The sequence below is a fragment of the Plodia interpunctella genome, chromosome 4 (assembly GCF_027563975.2).
Source record: "Plodia interpunctella isolate USDA-ARS_2022_Savannah chromosome 4, ilPloInte3.2, whole genome shotgun sequence".
Lineage (NCBI taxonomy): Eukaryota > Metazoa > Arthropoda > Insecta > Lepidoptera > Pyralidae > Plodia > Plodia interpunctella.
This window is the reverse complement of record NC_071297.1, coordinates 1,072,446-1,095,576: the sequence shown is the minus strand read 5'-3', so window position 1 is coordinate 1,095,576 and position 23,131 is coordinate 1,072,446. Positions and strand designations below refer to the sequence as shown.

Below are 23,131 nucleotides of genomic sequence, written 5' to 3'. Positions count from 1 at the left end.
GAAGGATAGGCATGCAACAGATCTGACAACTAAGGATTGTACTTACTTTCCTATTTACTGTCTCATTCTTGAATATCTCTGTGTACATGAACTGTTCTTCTTCTTAGCTTGTCGACTCTGTACGATATATATATATACGGCACCGATACAGCATTACTCACAGCGCTTACAGATCATTTAGCGTGCAGCTTGTGGTAGGCACAGAATTTATAAAGGTGGATACGCAGGGCAAGTCATCTAGATATATGTGTCAAGGATTAGAGTGAGGTACCAGACAGGCAACGACTGTTGCGTGCTATACGACGACCCTCTTTTTGAATGCTGTTGTTGCCTCATAGATTTTAAAGCGTTATATCCCTTAGACGCCTCCTACGGATGTAACCTTAGCTTTGTGTTGTTTAGTCACATTTTACGAAATCCACGGAAGGATATGGAGTGGTTCTCTTCTAGGTGGTAAGGCGGGAACCAAATTTTGCATTTTTATAAATGCTAAAATAAGTTTATTTATTTGTTTATGACCTTTTCACGCCTTATCTAATTTTTATTCGTATTTCAAACTATATGTATAAAATTTTGCATATAGTTTGAAGTATGAAAAAGGAAATATCCCTTTCATAAAGGAAAAATAACACTTCCCGTGGAAAAATAACCCTATCTAAACGATAAGTACCGGCGGCACGTTCCACATTATTATCATAATAAGATAGGTTTCCAACAGCTGAGCCCTCTGGAGGGAATAATCTAATTAGCGATGAAGTGAAACGAAATGGAAGCCATTTTAGTGTTTCAGTTTGTGGTCCGCAATGGTTGACGGTGAGTGTCCTTTCTTGTTTATAATTGTTTTTTTCCTAATTCCGTTGGTTCGTTGATAAGCATAACCTAGTCCACTGAGTGCTCCACTCACTGAGATAAGTGAGTATACGCTCAGTTCCCAGTTTATTGTACCCTGGGTGAATTTACACTTATATCATACTTCGTGTTATAAAACAAAGTCGTCAGCCTCGTTTGCACGGATTTTCACGCGGTTTGCACCAATCGATAGAGTAATTCCTTTAGGTATATTTGTATAATTATGTATAATTTGTATATGTTCTTACTCGAACGAAGCCGGGACGGGCCGATGGTGACAAAATAAATAAATTGGTTCCAAAAAGAGAAGAGCGCAAACACTTCTCTTATATGGGTTGCCATGGATTTGGCAAGTAATTGGAAAAATGATAGAATCCAAGCGACAAATCTGCACGGCTTAGATTATTTATTACGTTGCGTTGTTGAATGCAACAAGATCCTCCATATCCATGACTAAAACAAAACGTTTTTGTCGTATCGTATGTAGTGTAAAGATTTAAAAAAAAAGATAATACAGAAAACTTATTTTAGGACAATTTAGGGTGTTTCTCCCGTCAACTTTAACCTGCGTGTTGCTGACAACGTTTAAACAAAATGGCATAATATACTTTGCGTCCAAAGTTGACTGGTTCCACACATTGTAAAGTAGTCGTGTGTTTTGTTCCACATACAGGCAATAAGAGCATTTGTTATGTTACTCGTAGTATAGGTAAGGAAGACTGTTCATGTTGCACACAGACTGTCATTTTCTTACAAAGGTTGACGGTAAGAATGTTTTTAGCAGTCCGCCTTTTGTATCACGTTTCATTTGGTACAAATACTCCACAATTTCCTGTGAACGTAACCTCTCACCGCATAATTTAGAATACCTACTCACCTACGTTCAAAAATATTCATTAATTAACATAACTATTACAAACTTTTGATTAATTTTGTTTCGAAAACGAAACGTAGATAAATATAACGTTGTTTAACTGTGTTTAGTTATTATTGGATCATTAATTTATTAATTGACTAGCCTGCTTCGCATGGGTACAAAAACCTTTCTCTTGATTTCCGGTTGGTTCTGGGCTGTGGCGCCGAGAAGCCCGGGCAGCGTGAAAATCCTAAAGTTGTTACTTTCTCAGTCGTAGATCCAGGCGTGGTGAAGACAGGGGCGTACAAATACGAAGATGGGACACGATACGTGGGAGAATGGAACGCGAAGGGCCAGAAGCATGGCATGGGCCACTTGGTCTTTCCCGATGGGACCAGATACGATGGAGCCCTTATCGGTGGCTTGTGCTCTGGGCTGGGAGTCATGGCGTTTCCAGATGGCGCCAAGTATGTTAACACTCATTATCAAACAAGTCTAGCAAGTCATATTTCCTTATTGTGACATATTATAAAACAAGGTGAGGCGGTTGTCTTTGTGTGTGTTCGCGATAAACTTAGAAACTACCTTATGGATTTTCATGCGGTTTTACACCAATAGATAGTGTGATTCCTGGGGAAGGTTCAGGTGTATAATTTATTATGTTTCTATTAACTAATTTGCACATTGGTCGGCCTAATTCGAGTTGAGAACAGTTCCTCTACGAAGTCCAAAATGTCGGTTTAATAAATTGATAGTAGTTTGTTAGTTGTAATCAAATTTGTGCCAAGTTTGTTTGTTTCATCGACCACATTTCTGCTACAAGATGGACTACCACTTTTATACTTAATAGCCTTGCACAAAATTAATTTAAACCGCCTGTGTGTATCAGTAGTTTCTTACTATGAAGAACTGTTTTCCTGTGACGAATAATATGCCGCTTTGAGCACAGAAAAAAACAGATTTATTTTTTTTAATATTTTATTCTTAAATTATAAATGAGTATTCCAATTCTGGGGTGGAATTTAAAATATCTATTATAGTGTGTTTCAAACTGAAATAGTAGGCACTCTCTATCGTATCAGCGATTTTAAGAGCAAACATTTGTAAATGAAATTGCTGCCTAAAATAACGCAGGGGTTAATGAAATAGTAGCAAAGTTGAAGAAAAATGAATTGCTTTGCTACTACATAATAACTATAAGAATATAGTTTTAAATGTGTATTGCACCAGTAAAATTAATAATTGACTTTGACGTTAACATTAACCCGCACAACGCAAAGTACCTACATAAGCCATTTTATCTATTCAGTGGCGGCGCGTAGGCTAAAAGTTAACGTCAAAGTTGACTAGTGTAACCCTTAATTAGATACTAATAGGATTGGACACTTTTCGAACGAACTATGAGCAATGCCGAAACGCGCCCAGAATTTAACAAAATGGTCTTAGCAATATTGCCTAGAAATGGGATATTTTCGTAACATCTCCATAAAAGTCCCGCGCACTCCCGTCTTACGTAAACATATCTATATAATCTTTGGTCCAGAGCATTATCGTTGTAATTTGTACCTAATATTCGCTATAAAGTTTTAAAGTTTCACCTGCTCCTCCTGTTTTAATAAATCTTGAAATTTCACCTACTTCCGCTCGCCACTGCTAAATAAAAGACGTGTGTGGCATCAAATGCCATTTATTGGACTGACGAACGTACAAGTTATGGCTACCAACAATATTTACTTTAATATATCTTATATCGGTACATTCTTAATAATATAGAGTTGAAATGTTATATTTCGATCTAAATCGAAAGTTATATTTTTTTACTTATATATTTATTGTGTCAGGTATGAAGGCGAGTTTATGCAAGGTTGGTTCCATGGGCATGGCGTGTTTTGGCGCGCTGATGGCATGAAGTTCGAGGGAGAGTTTCGCGGGGGCAGAGTGTGGGGTCTTGGTTAGTCTTTCTTTATTTACCTGCTTCCCAGGGAAGCCCTGGATAAAATGCTAGTGCTAGGATATGCCTGTGTACTTTATTTTTTTTAATCTGTTTAATATAGGTTATAACAGGTTATTATAATCTGTCACCTAATGCTTAAGGTTGGTGGTTAGAAGTGTACGTACTTAGAAATGAAAAAAAAAATTCTTAATCCAATGTGTTATTGCTAACTACAGTGTCATCAGATTTTATATATGAATGATATAATTTTGTTTATAGTCTTAAAGTACTTTTGAATAAGAATTTGTCTAAAAAAATGTATGTATATGAAAATGTATGTTGTCATGTAATTTTAATTATTTTCCTTTACCGAAAAAACAGTTTCTTTCTTTCAAATGAAATGAAAAGGAAACAACATCTGCACTTGTGTTGAGATTGCATTCTTGTAATAACTTTTTATAATAGGTTAAGTATTTTCCGTGAGGATGCTAAAAATAACCTCATCGAAAATATAGAAAAAACAGCTATTTTAGCGTTAACACTACGTTTACAGTGACTTATAAAGTCTAGCCTTTATCTACTGAAATATTAAAATGGAGTCCCTTTTTTCCCTAAATGACACTAAACCAAACAATCAACTTTAAATCTTCGTGTAATGATCCAGCTACATTGTTACAGGTTGCAGTGTATAAACATATTTTTAAAATTTTCTATCCTTGTCACCCGCCGTTGTATTCTTCTTCTTCCAGGGCTAGTAACCTTCAGTGACGGAAGCAACGGTTTTCCCCGAAATGAGGGTTTCTTTCAAGATTGCCGCCTGGTGAGGCGCAAGCGGTGTCCTGAAGTAGTGCAACGAGCACAGAAAGTTGCGTACATGGCGCGTGCGCAATGTCAACAGATATAGACACATACTATTCTATTTTTCAATGACACAGTTTCTCGAATTATTTCTTTATTACAAGTTTGCTATAATAATCAATTATATATTTTTTTAAATCCCTTCCAATTTCTTGGAAATTTATCTTTTGCGCATATATTTTTATTTTCTGTAATTTAATAAAGGCTTTTAGGCGCATAACATAAAAACATATAAGTAAATGCATTTTTGAAGAAAATAAAACATTTATATTTTCTTGCAAAGGGAGTAATTTGGTTCATAATGTACTACGGTTGGAGATTGTAATTTTCTGTTAAATAAAATGTGTTTACTATTATTGTTGTATTGATGGGCTACTCTGCCCACACACCACAGATATCGGAATAATATGTTAGATTATAGAAGGATAGTTTGTAAAAAAAATAATCAATATAAAATACGGCCGATGTCCTTTCTATATAGTTGTTATGTGATTATATTATTGAAATTTCTGTGCCGGACCGAGTTTTGAAATAAAAACGTGTCTCCCAAACATAACATTTATTTAATCAAAAACTACGTAGAGAGCTACAAGATACATCCCTTAGACTAATGGTTGAATAAATAAATTATCTATAAAGATACTAATTGGCTTTCAGTTTTCTTTTGGCGATGGTTTCCTCGTCGTCAAGGCACTGGCCGTAACGCACTTCCATGCATCCACTACCCTGTAAAAACAATAAATAATTTCTGTTATTTATTTTCATTGCTTCACACACATGACTAAATTGGCCACTTGACTGGGTAAACAAATGAATACATAAAGGTTTTTAATGCGTTAATATTGCGTAGTTTGTATGAGTGCTTTTATTTGCCGTAATGAAATCCAGCATTGTACGTCGAATCCATCAAGATCGTCGGCGATAGTGTGGAGCAGGGTTATGATTTTTCAGAGCCTGACTTATTTCTAACTAGCCTTTCCCACGGGAATAGTTTTTTTTTTCCGAGATGAAAGTACCCTATGTCCTTCTCCATACTTCAAACTGTATGTATGCAAAATTTCAAGACGATCGGTTGGGTAGATAGAGCGTGAGGAGATAACACATTTAGTTTCGCATTTATAATACGTATTATAAATTATTACTTAGTTAGGATGTAATTCTAACATTTTTTTTATGCATTAGATAGAAACTGCTTATACAACATCAATTATGTCTAGCGAGAAGAGTTTTGTCTGCGACACTTGAGCAGATTTATGAAAGTAACAGCGTATAACGGAACTGGCCACACCTTGCGTAACCGCTTTCTCTCGGAAACGTTGCGCTTGCGCAATACGGAACGTAAGGTCTGTCCCGTTAATCGAGATCATGAGATCACCTCATATTTCTGATTTTATGTATCAGATATTAACAATACATGACTTGTTACATCTGTTTTTCATACCATGGTAGACAGACATACATATCCGATTCTCTAATAATTATACCTCGTTTTAAATGAGTTTCTTCCCTATCAAATTTTACAATTTTTTGACATTGACAGAATGAGACAAAAACTATTTGAAGGGGAAAAAAATAGGGTCGTCTAGACCAAAGCGAAATGATACCAAAGAAAATTCTAATTTCGAAAATGTGTTTAAAAAAAGAAATAATTATAATTAACCATTATGAATAAATAAAAAAAAAATATGTGACATGTCGCCTCGATATATTTTCATATTTCGACAGATGCGCGTGATTGGTTATAAGTACAATTATTTACATGAATCGTAATGATGTCTACTATCGCCGAACTCGAACAGATGCCAACGCGAATGCACGAAACACTGCGTAATTTTATATAAAAAGTTTATATAGAAACAAGCTGCACCCCGGGCTTCGCTCCCTTGGGTATTTCGGGATAAAAAGCACCCTATCTATTATTCCGAGGTAATATCAATGCCACTGAACTTCATAATGAGTTATGTCTGTTGTATGTACATAATAGAAGCCTTTTACAACGCAAATGTCAACCACGAAAACTGTTCGCAACACCTCATACACGTACTGTATCCCATGCACAGTCTCCGCTGTTATTGGATATCCGCGTGCTGGCGGATCTCAATGCGTTCCTGAACCAGGAACCTGAGTGTGATGTGTTCGTGGATGTGGAAGATGCTTGTCAGGAATTGTTTGCAGTTTTGTGAGATTGACGAATGTGAGTCAACGTGTTTAGGATGATAATATTGTGTTCCTCTAAGAAATTTTTCTAAGTGCCTATTTTTTCTTACTAAATACTTTAAAAGGATACATATTGTGTACCTTTGTATTTAGCTAAATAAATAAATTCCAGGTTATATTCTACCCGTGTAGCAAATTTCATAACAATTCGTCCAGTAGATTTTGCTTGAAAGAGTAACAAACACATACACAAATATTACATCATCACTTTCTCAGTTATAATATTAGGACGAAAGGGTCAATGAACTACCTTGGCAATGTAAGCCTTCATGTAGAAGTTTCCAAACAGGACGATGAAGGAGATCATGTACAGTATGAGGACGTAATGCATCCACAGGGGAAATTCGCAGCCCGTTCGGATACCGTTGACACCCAGAATTAGGGCACAAGTGAACTGGATCTGAAAGTAAACATTTACTGCTTAGTAACGAAAATCATAGTAAGTAATATAGTATATATATTTTTTACAACGTAACAATACGTAAATAAATTAAAAGTTCAGACGAACGCAGTCATAGACAAAAACAAAGACAATATATAGGGACATTTTTTTGAAAACTTTTCATGGTGATAGTCACATCCCTTATTTAGTAATATTTTCTATATACATATTAATGCACCATTTGGGGAACAATAGTAGGCATTAATGTTAATATATATGCACTTATTGTGCAGAGCTTGCATTGTTCTTGATATTTTATGGCTTAAGTAAAAAAGTATTCATTCATTTTAAAAAATACTATAATATACAGAAAGTAGAGATGTTATATTTATTCTCATTCTTCGATCAAGTAAAGGCGATCAAGGGCGAATTTAAGGCATAAACTACTCTGGATCCGCCCTTGGAAGCGACTATATGAGGCAAATTTATAAAGAATAAATAGGCTTTTCCGTGATTTTATCCACAAGCTCTTATTGTTGTCGGAGAGTCTTGTTTCATTCAACGCACGATCAAAAAAAACTAGTTCGTACTGTAAAACGACGACGAGAATGGATGCATCCAGGATCGGCTCCCAATGCTCCATAAGTTAATGCTTATCATAATAATGCATTGTAATGGAAACTGAAGCGACGTGCGAAATTTCAACTGAGTAGGACAAGTGGAAATAGGTGAAAAATAATTTGCAAGATTTGATTACAGACAGACAAACATCGGGACAGATGAAACAAAATAAAAGCTTATAATAGTTTCGTAAATCTCAGCGCTGTCTAATTTGTAAAAGATTAAAGACACAATTTTTAACATCCCAACAGGTTATTTACGGGATCGCGGATTCTTGGAATATTTTAGCAAGTTACAAATAAAATTTATTTTGAATTCATTGGTGGTATTCATGTAAATTCGTTACATTTCACTAAAGTGAAGCTGCAGCTTAGAGTTTATTTTTTTCTATGTTATTATGTTCAACCGATAATCTTTGTAAATGAACCCATATTGATGAGGTAAGTACCTACTTCAGGGTAGGTGTGAATGGATTTTGTAAAGTCCGTTTTAACAAATTTTTTTTTTGCTTTTAGATGGTGCACAAATTTTAAGTTTTTTTAGACAAATAAGTGTATGCTTAGTTACTAAAATATATTGGCCACATATAATTGAATAAGAAAAAAAAAGTTCTAAAAATAAAAATGTCTTGCAAAAAAGAAAAAATAAAATATAACGTAGCTCTGTTAAACTTAGTATATTTTTGAGTTATATTTTAATATTCGTAGTACGGTTCACTGACGGTTCACTGACAGTTCACTTCAAATACCAGAGGTATCAATATCCCAATTTGTTCGATTATCCAGGTGACTTTTTGATACGGCTGTATCAAATGATATGTGAAAATTAATGATTTTTTGATGGATAAAATTCAATAATAATATGGTCAATTAAATTTCGAAGCATTCGTTTTTATCTTAATACTAGATGTTGCCCGGGGCTTCGCTCCCGTGGGAATTTTTAGATAAAATATAGCCTATAGCAATCTTGAATAATGCACCTTTCTAAGGGTGAAATAATTTTCGAAATCGGTTCGGTAGTTTCCGAAATTACCCGCCACAAACATACAAATTCACAAACGCTTACCTGTTTATAATATAGTATCTTCTTCATAGTCGCGTTCCTCATGGCTGAGGGTCGTGGTCATCACGTGGAATGAAACACACACAACAACTTTCTTGGCATTATTGATGAAGTGGTTTGCCCTTGCCTTCACCATTTCACACACAAGTTAATAGTAATTAACGAGTGTGCAGGTTTCGTCACGATGTTTTCCTTCACCAGGAAGCAAGTGGTGGTCGATGAAAACTACATGAGTCAGATTGCTATACAAACTCATGTGACACGAGTAGGATTCGAATCTGGGAACTTTCGATTCACAGGCAGGCGTCTTAACCCAACTTAACCTTTACACCACCACCGCTTCCGTATAATATAGTATAGATTATTATTTTTTCAGTCAACAATGAAAAACAGCGACTGTAACTATATTTTACACACCATTCTGTGGTACCTATGTAGTAAAGCATGTTGATTCTAATTGTATCCATTTTTTACAATTATCTATCTATCGATTTACACGTGTTTTGCGTATAAAATATCTTTCATCTTTTTTATAAAAAGAACACAATATATGTCCGCTAAGCGTTCTTCTTTTTAATTTTGGTTGGATACCTAGTTCAGGCAATAGTTTTGCACGTAATATACTGTAATGTTCAAGTACTGTCTATATCACGTCAACCTATTCAAATTAAAATTACACAAAATCAATGCAGGGTATGTAGTATGGGACAGCGGGCTACACTGAATTGTGTTGCGGAGAAAAATAAAGTTTGTTTTTAATTATAGTTGTACTGGAAAACGGCTGCTGGCTATATTGTATAAGAAAATGAACGCGAAAATTAATAGTTTATGCTCTCCAACTTTTCTCTCTATCTTTTCAACATAAAAAGTATTCTCAGAACTTGGAATATAAATAAGATATACGTAAGTAATTCCATTGATAGGATTTTTTGGTTAGAACATGTATACCTACGACTAATATTAGTAATATTATTTAATATTTACCTATGTATATCTCAAAATATTCACGGGTTACTGTATAGATACAAGAAAATGAATACGCAAACAAATTTGTCTGTGCTCTTCTCAGAACTTCGAAATGAATAGTTAAAATATAATTCTACTTCACGAAAAACATTTATTGAAAGGATTCAACAGATTGTTTTTCGGGTTAGAACATGTATAAGACTAATGTTCGTATTTCTTTTGTTATTTATTTATATCTCAAGGTATTCAGAAGACGTGGACCAGTCCTATGAGGCTTGCATGGGGACATGGGTCCAACATGTAATGGCCTTGTGAGATGTTGATCTAAAATGGCACAATCCAAAAGGCTTTGCCGTAAGGACGCCGTGGATATGTCGGTACTTGCGACCATTTTTTAGAGGGCAGCAGAACTATTGAAATAATAAGTATACTACAATTTACTTGCTTGCTTGTTTGCCGCAATATACCATGGAAAAGAAATCCGACTTACCAACTGCATGATAGTAAGGTATTTCTTCCACCACAGGTACTTGCTGACTGTAGGTCCGAAGACGGAGAGCCCATAGTAGGTGTACATCAGCACGTGGATGCCACTGTTGACCATAGCGGGCAGGAATGCTGGAATTATATCGAAGAATTTAGTTGTCAGAAAAAATAAAGAGATACTGGCATATAAGATAACTTTAATTGAAATAGAGCTTTAAAACGTTCTCCGTAGAGATATTTTGAATTGACACGATGATAGCGTTGACAGCGAGCAGTCCGCTAATTTGTTGTCAATGTAAAGTATGTCTTCAGGGGGCGCTTTAAAGCTCATTTTCAATCAATCGTCGTCTCGCCGGGTGGGAGCGGTGCGATATACGTGCGCTAACAAAGGCTAAACAGGACCAAAGCCTAATTTCTGTGGCCATAGCCGTCTGAATTATTTGAGTCGACTATAACCATAGATTAACAAAACAATACGATACTGTACGAGGCGACTAAGGGACACGTAAATGATATAACAACATTTGCTATGGTTGATTTGTAAGTTATTTGTATGTCGGAAAGGGAAAAAATGCTATAAAGTGTCGACCTCGTCCAAACCATCTGAATTATCATATTTCATAAATATATTAGAATTCCAAATGGTACCTTAAGAAGTAATAAATCGAAATAATAAAAAATATACTTAACTGACTGCAAAAAAATACAAAAGGTTCAATTTAAAAAAAACTAAATTGAAATGATTTTTGTGTCTTTCTTGATACTCTTTTTCAATCGGTTTATATGTGTCACTGCCTGGGGACAGACTTGAAAATGTTGAGCAAAATTTATTTAGAAATGATAATGACAAGAACAAGGTAAGTCTGATAATGATATTTTAGTTAACTATACGAAGTTTTGTTAACAAATTTAATTTGTCCCATAAATTACTTCCTTGAATTAAAATCTAATTCTAAAGGATTCTTTTATAACATAGGAATGGCTTAGATATAACCAGTGGAAATTACTTTCTCGATTTATTATTTTAGGCCCTTTTAAGTAACTAGATAATGACCATACTTCAAGCTAAATTGCTTTGTATAAGCCGTAGTCTTGTCGTTATTAGTTGGGATTGGGACTAGAACTGGGCCAGGTAATTTGCATATTTAAAGTTCAAGCCAGCTTTTTGTGTTTCAAAATCCATTGCTGGGTAAATGCTTAAAACCGTATAACATACAATTCAAAAATAATAAATGTATTGGTGTTTCTTCGCTTGGACTGCTGTAAAAAACCTTCTATTGACGTCTAAAGACTATTTCACGATAGACATGTGAAACATGAGTTTATAAGTATGTCTTATGTAATATAAATTAAACGGTAAACCGGATAAACGGGATCCCTTTTTTCCACATAAATTTTTTATCCTAATTGAATTTTGCATAATATTTTGACATATTTGTATTTTGGCATATCTTTTCAATAAGCATAATTAAAGTTTAGGCTAATGTAATTCACCATAATTTTGATTTGCATAAAGCTATAGTGTAGCAGTAGGTTAGGGTGCGGCGGGGTGGCACTCGGGCCACCCATAAGCCGCCAATATGCTTTTTATGCTTAAAATTGTTATGGTTATGGAAGTTATGCGTAAAAAAAATGTGCCTAAAACATTATGCCAAATTAATATTGTGCGTAACTATTATTATGATAAGTAAAAGTATGCCATGTTAAATTATGACATAAAATTGTATGCATGAAAATATGGAACCGAATCAAACTACATATAATATATATAAAGAACTTGGTTACGAGAAAGACGCAGACGTATAAGCAGATGCCGAAGCAGACAAGCAGATACGGAATAGATTATGGGACTATTTGAGACAATAGTACGATACTAATATTACAGGCTAAAAAAAACTTACTTGACCCACTCGGCACCCACTTGATCCCGATCCACCAGAAGGAAAACATAGTGGAATGATGGTACACGTGCAGGAATGTCAACTGTTCGTCCTTCTTCCTCAGGATGAAGAAGAACGTGTCGCAGAACTCCAAGAGTTTGGAGAAGTAGTACCACCAGACAGCGTCTGCTATCTGGAAGTCAATAATAATGTTAATCCAACTGTTAAATTCTTTGAAAACTAGATAGAAATGCGCGCACTAAAATCTACAACTAAGTATTGAATCAATAAGGTGATACATCGGTCAAGGGAGAACCTTTTCAAGTTTAGTTCCGCAAGTGTGAGCAGATTTGATTTTTTATTAAGTAGTGAACAAATATTTGGCCATCCCGCTCCCGCCTGTCCCTGGCAGAAGGGGCAAACTCAATAAGTCCTGGCATGATTTCATCAAGGATGATATGTGTGCCAATGGTCTGACAATAAGGGATGCCGACATCCGTGCAAAGTGGAAGCGAAAAAGTAAGAAAAGTAGACTCTGGGCTCCGACGCTTAACATCTAAGGAAGGAACGCTCAGATCAGAGATTTTCATCAAATTTTGTATATTGTAAACAAAATATATTCTTACCTGCAACTCATCAGGGTCATAATTCTGCCGGCACGGCTCGCAGATATAGCTATATCTTAATCTGAACGAAGCGGTCAGTAGTCTAAGAGCTATATATGCATTTAATATGGCCATAGCTAGATTATAAGGGACTAGCAACCATGTCAACTTGAATGGTTCCCGGTTTTTCATAAACTTAGGTCCTATCCAGACTATAAAAAGGTAAAGAAGCGTGTAAACTACTGTGGGGAGAGGGGAGTCCACCAGCGGCCATCCTTTTGTCCGGCTGTCTGTAACAAAATATTATTAAACGTTAATCGTGGGTGTTAGTTTACGCTTTAGAACACCTCATTATATCCTCTCGTAGATGTCGTACGAGGCGATGAAAGGGACTTATCCTAACTATTATTAAATGCGAAGTTTGTTATCTCTTCACGCTCTATCTAATCAACAAAAAAAGAAATTTTGCATACATTTAAGCAGAGCACAGAGAAGGATTTAAGGTAAAATTCAATGCGGAAATAAGAACTGTATCGTTGAAAATTCACGCGGGCGGAGCCGCGAGCAATAGCCGCGACAAAGTTGGCTTTTGCGCATATAATTTAATATTCAAGTTTGTAACTGTACGTTTTGTTTTATGTGCAATAAACTGTTTTGTGTTGTGTTGTAACCTTGGCAGCTGAAAGGTAATAATAAAATCTCCCAAGATGGCTTGATCGTGGCCGGTCGTAAAATCACTGAGGAATCTTCACACGCGAAGATGACAGGAAGAGAGTAGTTGAGCACCTACTCTCTTCCTCTCAGAGATACATCGATAGTGAGCGTTATCGATGTAACTATATCGATATTAAGCACCTAACTATGAAACAGAGAACGGGAGTAACTAATCATTAAAAGTTTCAAAATTTTTGTCTGGAATTTTCATTTGTAAAATATTACGGAGAACTGAACCTCGTTTCATTAGCGTACCTATATTCAGATTTCCGCTCCAAACGAATTGGTAATGGACACCGTTATGGCTCAAATTTTTGTTAGACTTTTATGTAAAAAAAAAAAAAATTGCTGGAAATAAATAATTTAGTTTGGTTACTGGTTAAAATCACCTTTTTTTTTGAAAACTGGAACAGCTCAAACTATAAGACACATGGGAATAACGCCTTGTTCAGTATAATGAGCATTTACCCTTGAGCTATAAAATCGAAGATCTTTTCAACATTTTACTAAGTAATTTTACTTATTTCATAGTTTAGGATTATGATACACAATAACATAAATTGGGAGTATCTCCACGTGATGAAGGCGGTCACAGTTCAGGCTTAGTTTACGTTGTCGACGGATCACACATGAGAATCTTTAATAAAATTCATACAGAGCTGCTTTGGCATAACTAAGTAGATAACAACATCTTCACTTTCGTATTAATAATTCACTGGAGTATATGTGGACTCTATGTACCTACATGTGAACGAAGTCTCGGGCATCAGCATGCTCATAAAATAAAATTGAAGAAATACCTATGCAGAAGTTTCTAAAGGCGAGCACTCAATCAGCTTTTAAGAAATTAAATTTCCTTCGACACTTAGTTGGAATGTTAACTTTAAACTTGCTGAAATGGGCGAGAACTGAGTTATTTAAATTTTACATTGCGACTCTTATTTGTTATTATGCTGCAGTTGAAACTTGTGGTCCTCTTATTCTCTTACGGTTGCATTTGAGGCTATGAGGTCTTGAAGGCCGGTAAAAAATATCTCACAATTTCGAAGATTCAGTTGTCATTTTATGATCGCCCGATCCGATAACGCGTGCCTGACAACCACTCTTTGCCAGTGCTATAGTTGCCCATTAGCCACAAAGTAGGCCATTTTGTCTAAACGTCAACGGCGCGTAGGTTAAAGTCAACGACGAAATTGACTGGTGCAACTCACTGTCAGTCTATAGATCGGCTCTAGTCTAATGAAATCTGGTGCCGAAATTTGAAAATGTCAAACGCACACATTTTTATGAAAGATTTTTTTTTACCTGAAAGTGATAAAGTCCACAAATAGTATTCGTATGTGTCTTTTAGCACACTTTGTGTCGAATTCACGAGCACAGTCGCCATTGCTGTTTAATCTGAAACAAAGAACACATATTTATTTGTTTTTGTTGAACCAATATGTTTTTTATAACTATATAATAGCACTCATAGGACTACTCCATATTCCCCCGTGAATGTCGTAGGAGGCGACTAAGGGATAAGGGAAGCCTTAATAGACAACGATAGCTTTCCCAAAGAGGGTTGACGTCGGTTGTACAATCATAGCCAAATCTCCCAAATTTAAGGGCAATTTTTTTACGCTATCCCTGGGCTTTGAGGCGTCACAGCTCTGAATGAACACGCGCAGTTGAGAGAGAATATAATTTATTGTCACGTCTATATAGGTATTATATGAAATTTGTATATTTTAGTGTTAAATACCATTGTGACAACTATGTCAATGCTAATCTCCTTCGCATATTGAATCTGACTGACGTCGATAAATAATATATAGGCACTTGTAATAAATCTTAGTTTGTTTGTCGAGCTAGTTTACAATGCAGCGTGATTACCAAAATCACAACTAATATTAAAATTCGAAAGTAAGTTTGTTTTGTTTTGTTTGTTTCATACATTATCTACTCAACCATATCATTCTTGAATGTCTCATGCATATAGTTCAGAGTACGACGTAGAATTTTTTGATGCCGAGAAAAAGTTCTTTTTATTTATAAATAATATATTTTATATTTATTATTAAGGCATCAACGTCACAAACAACGATAACATTATAAGCCATTTTAAAATTTTCTATTCAAACAAATTATTGATTCTGTTCAAATGCTTAAAGATCGTAATGATAGATGCTTTCTTCTCTCCATTGTGAGCTGTGCGTTGACGCGCATTAATTTGCCGGCAAAACTAATGTCAGAAATACACTATCGGTGATTTAGGCAGATGCGTACATAGCGTATTTTGTATGTGCGCTTTTCATTACCGCAGGGAAAAACCAGCAATATACTGAATTCGCCTCGGCTGATGATCTTTTAGCCGGTCGTGTATGTGCTGTCTGTACTCGTGGACATAATCTCAATATATGGTCACTTTAATCTCTGATTACGTTAAGACAATCACCTTAATCAATCACTACATATAACAAGTCACTTCTCGTTTTTAATTGATCCAAATCTTGAACCTCATCCCGTTACTACCATATCATTTATGTTTGACGACCTCGGTGCCACAGTGGTAAATTTCTTGCCACTGAACCGAGAGGTCCCGGGTTCGATTGCCGAACGGGTCATGATAGAAAATGATCTTTTTCTGATTGGCCCGGGTCTTGGTTGTTTATCTATATATACTTGTATATGTTATAAAATTTAGTATTGTTGAGTTAGTATCCTATAACACAAGTCTGTCTGGTTGTTGTTCTAGTCTGTGTGGTTGTTCTAATATATTTATTTGTTTAATTCTGTTTGAAATTTCCTTCAAGCCTGATAATGACACATTTTAGATTTCCCCTATGATGCAGCAGAATTTTGTATCCCTACATCTAAAATGGTGAAACGGCGCTTTCTAGTTTAGAAATACCATCGACCCTTCCATTTACGCTGTATTTGCTTATACTTGGATAGTGTATACTTGAATCTGAGCAAAAATATCGTCACTTTTGAGTAAGTATAGCGTTTTTTAGCGTCAATTTTTTCTCTTTTTTTGTTGAATTATGTAAGCTACAGATACTAGAAGTATTGTATAATCTGTGCTACACGTAACTTCAGATATAAACATTGTTTTTCATATTATAATAGATTTGTAACAATTTCAATTTGTTAAAAGTTCTGTGTCATAATAAGGCAGTAATGTAATTAAATCATTTAATTAATTAATTATGTCATTAATCAATTAAAGGTTCTGCTTCATTATGAAGCAGTAATGAGATTAAACAATCCTAAATCTACGGTGAGGGGAAAACGTCAAGCGCAAATCACCCTACACTATAACCTAAATTGTTTACTTTGGAATTTCAAGCATAAATATTATGAATATTATTTCCATTAGTTCAACATAAAAGTTTTTTAAAATATTTATATCCCACTGCACAAAGGCCGAATATTTATCCACTTGTCCCCGTCTCCTGTCAGTATTTAAATCATAGCCTCTCTCGCTCTAGGCATCCCTTACTTTTTGTATGCAACTGATGCAATCCAGTTTGGTAGTAAAATAAAATATAAATGCGCAATAAAATAAACTTTTTTATGTAATCACATGAAACAATCCCCGATAAAGAATTGAAAATAAAAAGAAATCATTAAAACAATAACATACAGTACGTGGTCAACAGTCTCTTCAATTTGAATTCATTGAAAATTCATCTTTATTTCTGTGGCTTAGAGATCTATTCAGTATATGGTGTGTGTAAAACTAACTTAAGGCCACGGGCAACTGCTAATTACTTGCAAATAACACTACTTTCGTAATATTTCGGCGGCAAATTCGACAAGTACTATGCTATGCTATGTCCGCTCGCTTGGGGCGACCTAAAACAATAGAATTTCGTAATTTTTGACAAAGTTTCTATTGGTTGTTAGGAATATAACTGTTGCTTCAGTTGGCGCAGTATAGCACAGCTCCTGTCGAGTCCGGCCCCTTAGACATTGTGAATGAAAACTCGAATTGGCGGGAAACTGTGACGGCTTTTGTTAACAGTTCGATAACTCGAAGATATTGGTAGAAAGTTTACTAGGAGCTTCAAAGCTGTCAATCCAACTACTTTAGACTTCGAATAGTTACGCTTACGGTAAATCATTAACCGACTTTCAAAAAGTTGGAAAGCTTTTCATCTGTTCTGTATTTATATCCGTTGTTTTGAGTGTTTAATTGGTGGGCTTTTGGCGATGAATCGTAGAGTTTCTACAACGAAAAAGAATTCAGAATTCTTTATTCAATTTAGGATGATATACAATCACTTATTGACGTCAAAAAATTGCTTAAACTAATTATACTGCCGGCTTCCAAAGCGCAGGTGAAGAAGAAGCGGCGCAACAAACTTCACCGCAGCCTTTTCTCCAAGGACGTCAATTAACAAATATAGGTCTTATAAATATTATTAAAAATTAAGAGGACAAATTTACATCATTATAAAATATCAAAATTTGAATGAATAAATAAAATAAAAGTATTTCCAAGAAAATTATTGAAAATTGTCACACAAAAAAATAAATATTAAAAAGCTAAATGTACAAAACGTACGCAATAATGTCATAAATCAATTACATATATTATGAGGATACTGCACCATGCTGGGGCCAAACAACAACTTGGGATAATTAACACATTTATAAATAATAATAGTTATTAGCCTAATTACTATTACGTTTAAAATTAATTAATTGAATATAGAACGATTTAAATTAATTACCTGACTTAATATAGCCTACAGAAAAGTTTTTCATCGAGATATAATTTATTGTATTACTATCCGATGTGCAGACGCATGTTAAATAAAAGCATTTAATGATGTTATCACAAACTGACACTGAGACAGGTGAAATATACTTACTAGTCCTTTTAGACTTTCTAATTTTCAAACTCATATAAGGGTGAGTTACAAATTCAAATTCAAATTCAAATCATTTATTCAGAAATTAGACCTTCACAGGCACTTATTCTCGTCAATCTTTATATTTATAGTTATTTCTCACAAGCTACAAACTACTGGCATTTCGGAACGACCACTGCTGAGAAGAAATGCCGAAAGAAACTCATTTGAACAGTGCCGATCTGGCATGATAGGGATACACAAACTACACCAAAATGATCATACACAAACTTTTTTTATGTAATTTTTTTTAATTGTGATCATTTTTTTATATTTTGTAGATCTACACGAGTCTCTTTTTAAGTCTTATATTGTCATATTCTCAATTAAGGAAGGTGATAGCTTAAAGCTGAAATGTTACGGTGTAGTAAAAGTAATGATGTATTTACATAAATTAATATTCAGTGTGATCTTTTGGAGTATTTAAAAAAGCAAACAGTATAATCTAGCTGTGTTTGAAGAATTCAATCTATACTATTATTATAAAGAGGTAAGCGTTTGTGAGTTTGTATGTTTGAGGTGGGTAATCTCCGAAACTACCGAACCGATTTCAAAAATTCTTTCACCATTAGAAAGGTACATTATCCAAGATTGCTATAGGCTATATTTTAACTCAAAAATACCACGTAAGCGAAGCCTTGGGCAACATCTAGTAATTCATATAGCTTATTATTGGTCTTCCTGGCTACAGACTTCCGTTCACAATATAAATTCCACAGATTGCGAGGGAAATTTTTAAACATTTAAATTAATGTAAGTATTATATCTTGTTACTCTGTGAGTGTGTTCATTATTACGTAAAACTATTATGTTCATCTCTGCCATAATATTAATAACCACATTAAAATGTCTTTAGTTCTCAGGTTCGAGTGAGAGAGTGAGAATGACCCACTGAGCCAAGATGGCCGGCCATGGTTCACTTCCTAGACTGAATGAGTCTGTAGAAAGTGAAAAGTTGAGACGAAAATGAACGAAGTTGTATGAATGAGCTAGACGTGAATAAAATGATACTTGATGGCAAAGACCAATAATACAGACGACGGACGACCGAACCAAATGAGATAGAACTACCAACCAGGCGAGATAGAACTACTAACCATACAACTTCCAGGCTCATACAAAGTGACAGATAGGACCGGGCACGTAATGAGGGACGAAAGATGTCAGTGTTCTGTCTTCTTCTCATGTTTTCTAATAACTACATCTCTTTCTTGAATGAGCAAAATGGAAGATAATTTATATCAGAGTCTATAGCTTTCCCTGTCTACAGTCAGTCAAATCAAGTCACAAATCATGCAATTTTTCACGTAATATCATCGATATTGATGATATCACGTGAAAAATTGCATGATCACTTTGTATGATCCTGGAAGTTGTATGGTCGGTAGTTCTATCTCATTTGGTTCGGTCGTCCGTCGTCTGTATTATTGGGCTTTGCCATCAAGTATCATTTTATACACGTCTCGCTCATTCATAATTAATTTATGAATAAAAATATTAGTCCGGTTAACATTCTCATAATATTTTTATTCATAAATAATATCGTAGGAGAAAAAGATTTTTCTTGATAAAAATACATTAATAAAAATATACATACTATTTATTAAATTTAAATTGATAAGTAAGATGCATTGTAGAACATAGACTTAATAATAAATTGTACAATGGGCAACATTTACATAAGACTAAGATAGCCTTACGTAATATTTATTTACGTAAAAACTCTCACCGATTAATTTTTGCCATGATCTTTTTTATAAAATAGTTCTGTGGTTTGTTTATATTATTTACTAGCTTTCAACTGCGGCTTCGCCCGCGTTATTTCCCACGGAAAACTTTACTTGTTCTCGGGGAAAACAAATAGTCCTTGAGGGAAGAAAGTAAGGTGCTATTGAATTCAGCAAAATTCTCTTCGCTAATTCAAATTTTATAGCTTCGCTATTTTTTTTTTATTCTGGCAACAAACAGTTGTGTAAAATATACTTATTAAAAATATGTACGTCTAATTAATTAAGTAGCATTAGAATTATATTTCACATCGTGTGAGTTATACATATAGATAACATGTGTTCAGTTTTTTCTTTCGTGTAGAAAGCTATAAGATTTTTATCACATTTTCAGATAAGATTGGAATAGTGGATGAAGGATGTGACGAATTACGTTAACCCCAAAAGAATAACGTAATCGAAATGTAATATCTCCAAAAGATTGTTGACAATGACACTTCTGGCAGAAAGAAAATCATATTGAAATTACATGTAAAATATTTTATTTTTTGTGGGAAATATTATCTGTGCAAATACCTACTTTTGTTTGGATGTAAAGACACGTCATTTGATTGCATCTTGTCTCCTCTCACCGGGTCATAATAATGTGGGTTTTTCAATTATTTTGTATTAAATAAAATAAATAAAATTATTATATAATAAAAAAAGATAATTCAAACCAAAATTTAATAACCACACGATTTATTCATTCTTGAAATTACGTCGTTTATATGAATAATAATACTCCTCAAAATACTGTAATTCCTTGTTGACTGACTGGCGACTTAAACATAATTGCACAAAACTGTACACATTCAAGACTAAGTTGACAGTAACAACACCTATTCAAAGATGTCATTTATTACTTGCCACGTCGAGAAATACAAAGGAATATTACAGAGTAGAGAAGCGAAAAGAGAAATCATGAATGAAATTCTGTTATTGGAAATATTACTTAAGATCCCTATGATTGTAAGTAAGTTAGTACTTAAGTAAAAACACTTTATTGTACCAATCAAGATTTAGACAAAAACTTAGGAGACTACAATATAGGAGGCCTTATAGCTACCATATATTCCAGGCTACCTTAGTGAAAGGATAGTAGTACCTACACTTAAATGACGGTGCATGTAAAATGAGACTTAAAAAGTGAGTGAACTAAATACCACATATATAATGAGCTATATAAATACACATATAAAGAAATACATTTAAATATCCATATATAATAAATAATAATAAATAAATAAATCAGGACAAATCACACAGATTGAGCTAGCCCCAAAGTAAGTTCAAGACTTGTGTTATGGGATACTAACTCAACGATACTATATTTTTATAACAAATACATATATAGATAAACATCCAAAACCCGGACCAATCAGAAAAAGATCATTTTACATCATGACCCGACCGGGGATCGAACCCGGGACCTCTCGGTTCAGTGGCAAGAACTTTACCATTGCGCCACCGAGGTCGTCAATATATACATACATACTTTGCTAGTCACTACGATGGGAGAAAGGGGAGGAAATATTTACGAAAATATTAACGTATGTTTTCATGGAAAATTGTGGAAATTTGTAACGAATTAAAATAAGTTTAATACTTACGTATCTATAAATGTTTTGGTACGATAAATTTGTTTACTTAAGTGATATTTGCCTATAAATTAGTGATGGCGAAAAACTCGAAAACCCAATAAATATCTCCTATATACAGACATATTCCAGTTACAGTTTTATTATAAGTAAAGATTATGTTTATTTTAATTGAGATTAATCATACACGCGCTTTTTATTCTTTGTTCACCTCGTGATAAAAAAATAACAACTTATCAAACGAATGTACGAAGATGCACATTAGTAATTAATAATAAAAATATTATAAATTGTTATTTTTTTACGTTGAGCTCGGGCTTCGCGGCGTCACACCCCCGAACGTAACCGGGTACATGGAGATGAAAGAGACGAGATCTTTCTTATAGAGTGTATTAAATATTACTAACACCAGTGTCCGAATTTTATTCAAACCGCCAGGATTCAGGATTTGACATGATTCTACTACCTCCCGCTATCTAGAGGAAACAGTCGCACAAAAGTAATTAAACAGTGAATTAAATATTCGCTCAGAGTGCAGTTTTCCTCACGATGTTTTCCTTCACCAATTAAATTCATCTACTATAGAGTTATATTGATAAGCAAACTCATGTGGCACGTGTAGGATTCGAACTTGGGACTAAACTCTTGCTACGCAACGAAAGAAATATGTGCTATTAAGCTTAAAAATACTCAAGTAAATTGATCTTCAAATCCATTAGACAAGAATATCATATTTATTGTGTATGTTATCTCTTCTAATAAATATAAAATCATGCATTCAACAAAACAAAAGTTAAGAGTAGCTTAACTTTCTTTTTTTGGAACCCTGTTTTGGATTATCGTTATTAGATACTAGGTGTTGCCCGGGGTATCGCTCCTATGGGAATTTTGAGATTAAATATAGCCTATAGCAATCTTGGATAATGTACCTTTCTAATGGTAAAATAATTTTTGAAATCGGTTCGGTAGTTTGAACAAAGTTAGGTTTGAAACAAATATTTTTGTATAAAATTCATTAGCTACAAGCTGTGGCTAAAGGTCTGTTAGCAACATCCCAAAATAGTGTAACTCTATACAATTGAATGAGAAAAAAATAGGCGTTCCACTTAATTTTCACAATCAGATCAATTGTGAAAATTAAACGGAACGCCTATTTTATTTACTTACTTAAGGTGAGTTGCACCGTCAACTTTGACGTTGATTTTAACGTGCATAGAAAAACGTACGCTGGTTAAAATTGACGTCAAAATGACGTCGCAACTCACCTTTAAACTAGCACTAATATAAACTTACCGCCAAAATCCCAATTCCTTATTCAAAACACAACACAATCGCCGCGCGTGTATCGTGCGCGCGTCGCGATCAACTGTCAGCGACTGCGTGGTGCCTGCGCGTGCGCAGTGCAGTGGAAGGCGATAGCTTAAAGCTGAAATG

At 34.6% G+C, this 23,131-nt stretch overlaps 2 protein-coding genes across 2 annotated transcripts; one reads left to right on the top strand and one right to left on the bottom strand.

Moving 5' to 3' along the window:
• Positions 1-704: 704 nt before the first annotated feature.
• On the top strand, positions 705-5,138 carry rtp (retinophilin). Its single transcript, XM_053744313.1, has 4 exons — positions 705-813; positions 1,977-2,172; positions 3,547-3,656; positions 4,388-5,138. Exons 1-4 carry the CDS (start codon positions 804-806, stop codon positions 4,540-4,542), a joined length of 471 nt encoding a protein of 156 aa, XP_053600288.1. The 5' UTR covers positions 705-803; the 3' UTR covers positions 4,543-5,138.
• Positions 5,041-23,128, bottom strand: LOC128669456 (very long chain fatty acid elongase 4-like). The gene is made up of 7 exons (XM_053744312.1): positions 22,991-23,128; positions 14,735-14,827; positions 12,737-13,005; positions 12,132-12,303; positions 10,235-10,362; positions 6,964-7,113; positions 5,041-5,222 (listed from the first exon to the last, which is right to left on the bottom strand). The coding sequence occupies exons 2-7, from the start codon at positions 14,814-14,816 to the stop codon at positions 5,139-5,141; spliced, it is 885 nt and encodes a 294-aa protein (XP_053600287.1). The 5' UTR covers positions 14,817-14,827; positions 22,991-23,128; the 3' UTR covers positions 5,041-5,138.
• Positions 23,129-23,131: the final 3 nt, after the last annotated feature.

Excerpts from the sequence above, each read along its gene's own strand:
- rtp (XM_053744313.1), top strand. Across the intron at positions 2,173-3,546 it reads GCGTTTCCAGATGGCGCCAA|GTATGAAGGCGAGTTTATGC; the intron begins GTATGTTAACAC and ends TTATTGTGTCAG. Across the intron at positions 3,657-4,387 it reads GGGCAGAGTGTGGGGTCTTG|GGCTAGTAACCTTCAGTGAC; the intron begins GTTAGTCTTTCT and ends TTCTTCTTCCAG.
- LOC128669456 (XM_053744312.1), bottom strand. The coding sequence starts at position 14,816 with ATGGCGACTGTGCTCGTGAATTCGACACAAAGTGTGCTAAAAGACACA. Across the intron at positions 13,006-14,734 it reads GTGGACTTTATCACTTTCAG|ACAGCCGGACAAAAGGATGG; the intron begins GTAAAAAAAAAT and ends ATTTTGTTACAG. Across the intron at positions 10,363-12,131 it reads GTGGGTGCCGAGTGGGTCAA|CATTCCTGCCCGCTATGGTC; the intron begins GTAAGTTTTTTT and ends ATATAATTCCAG.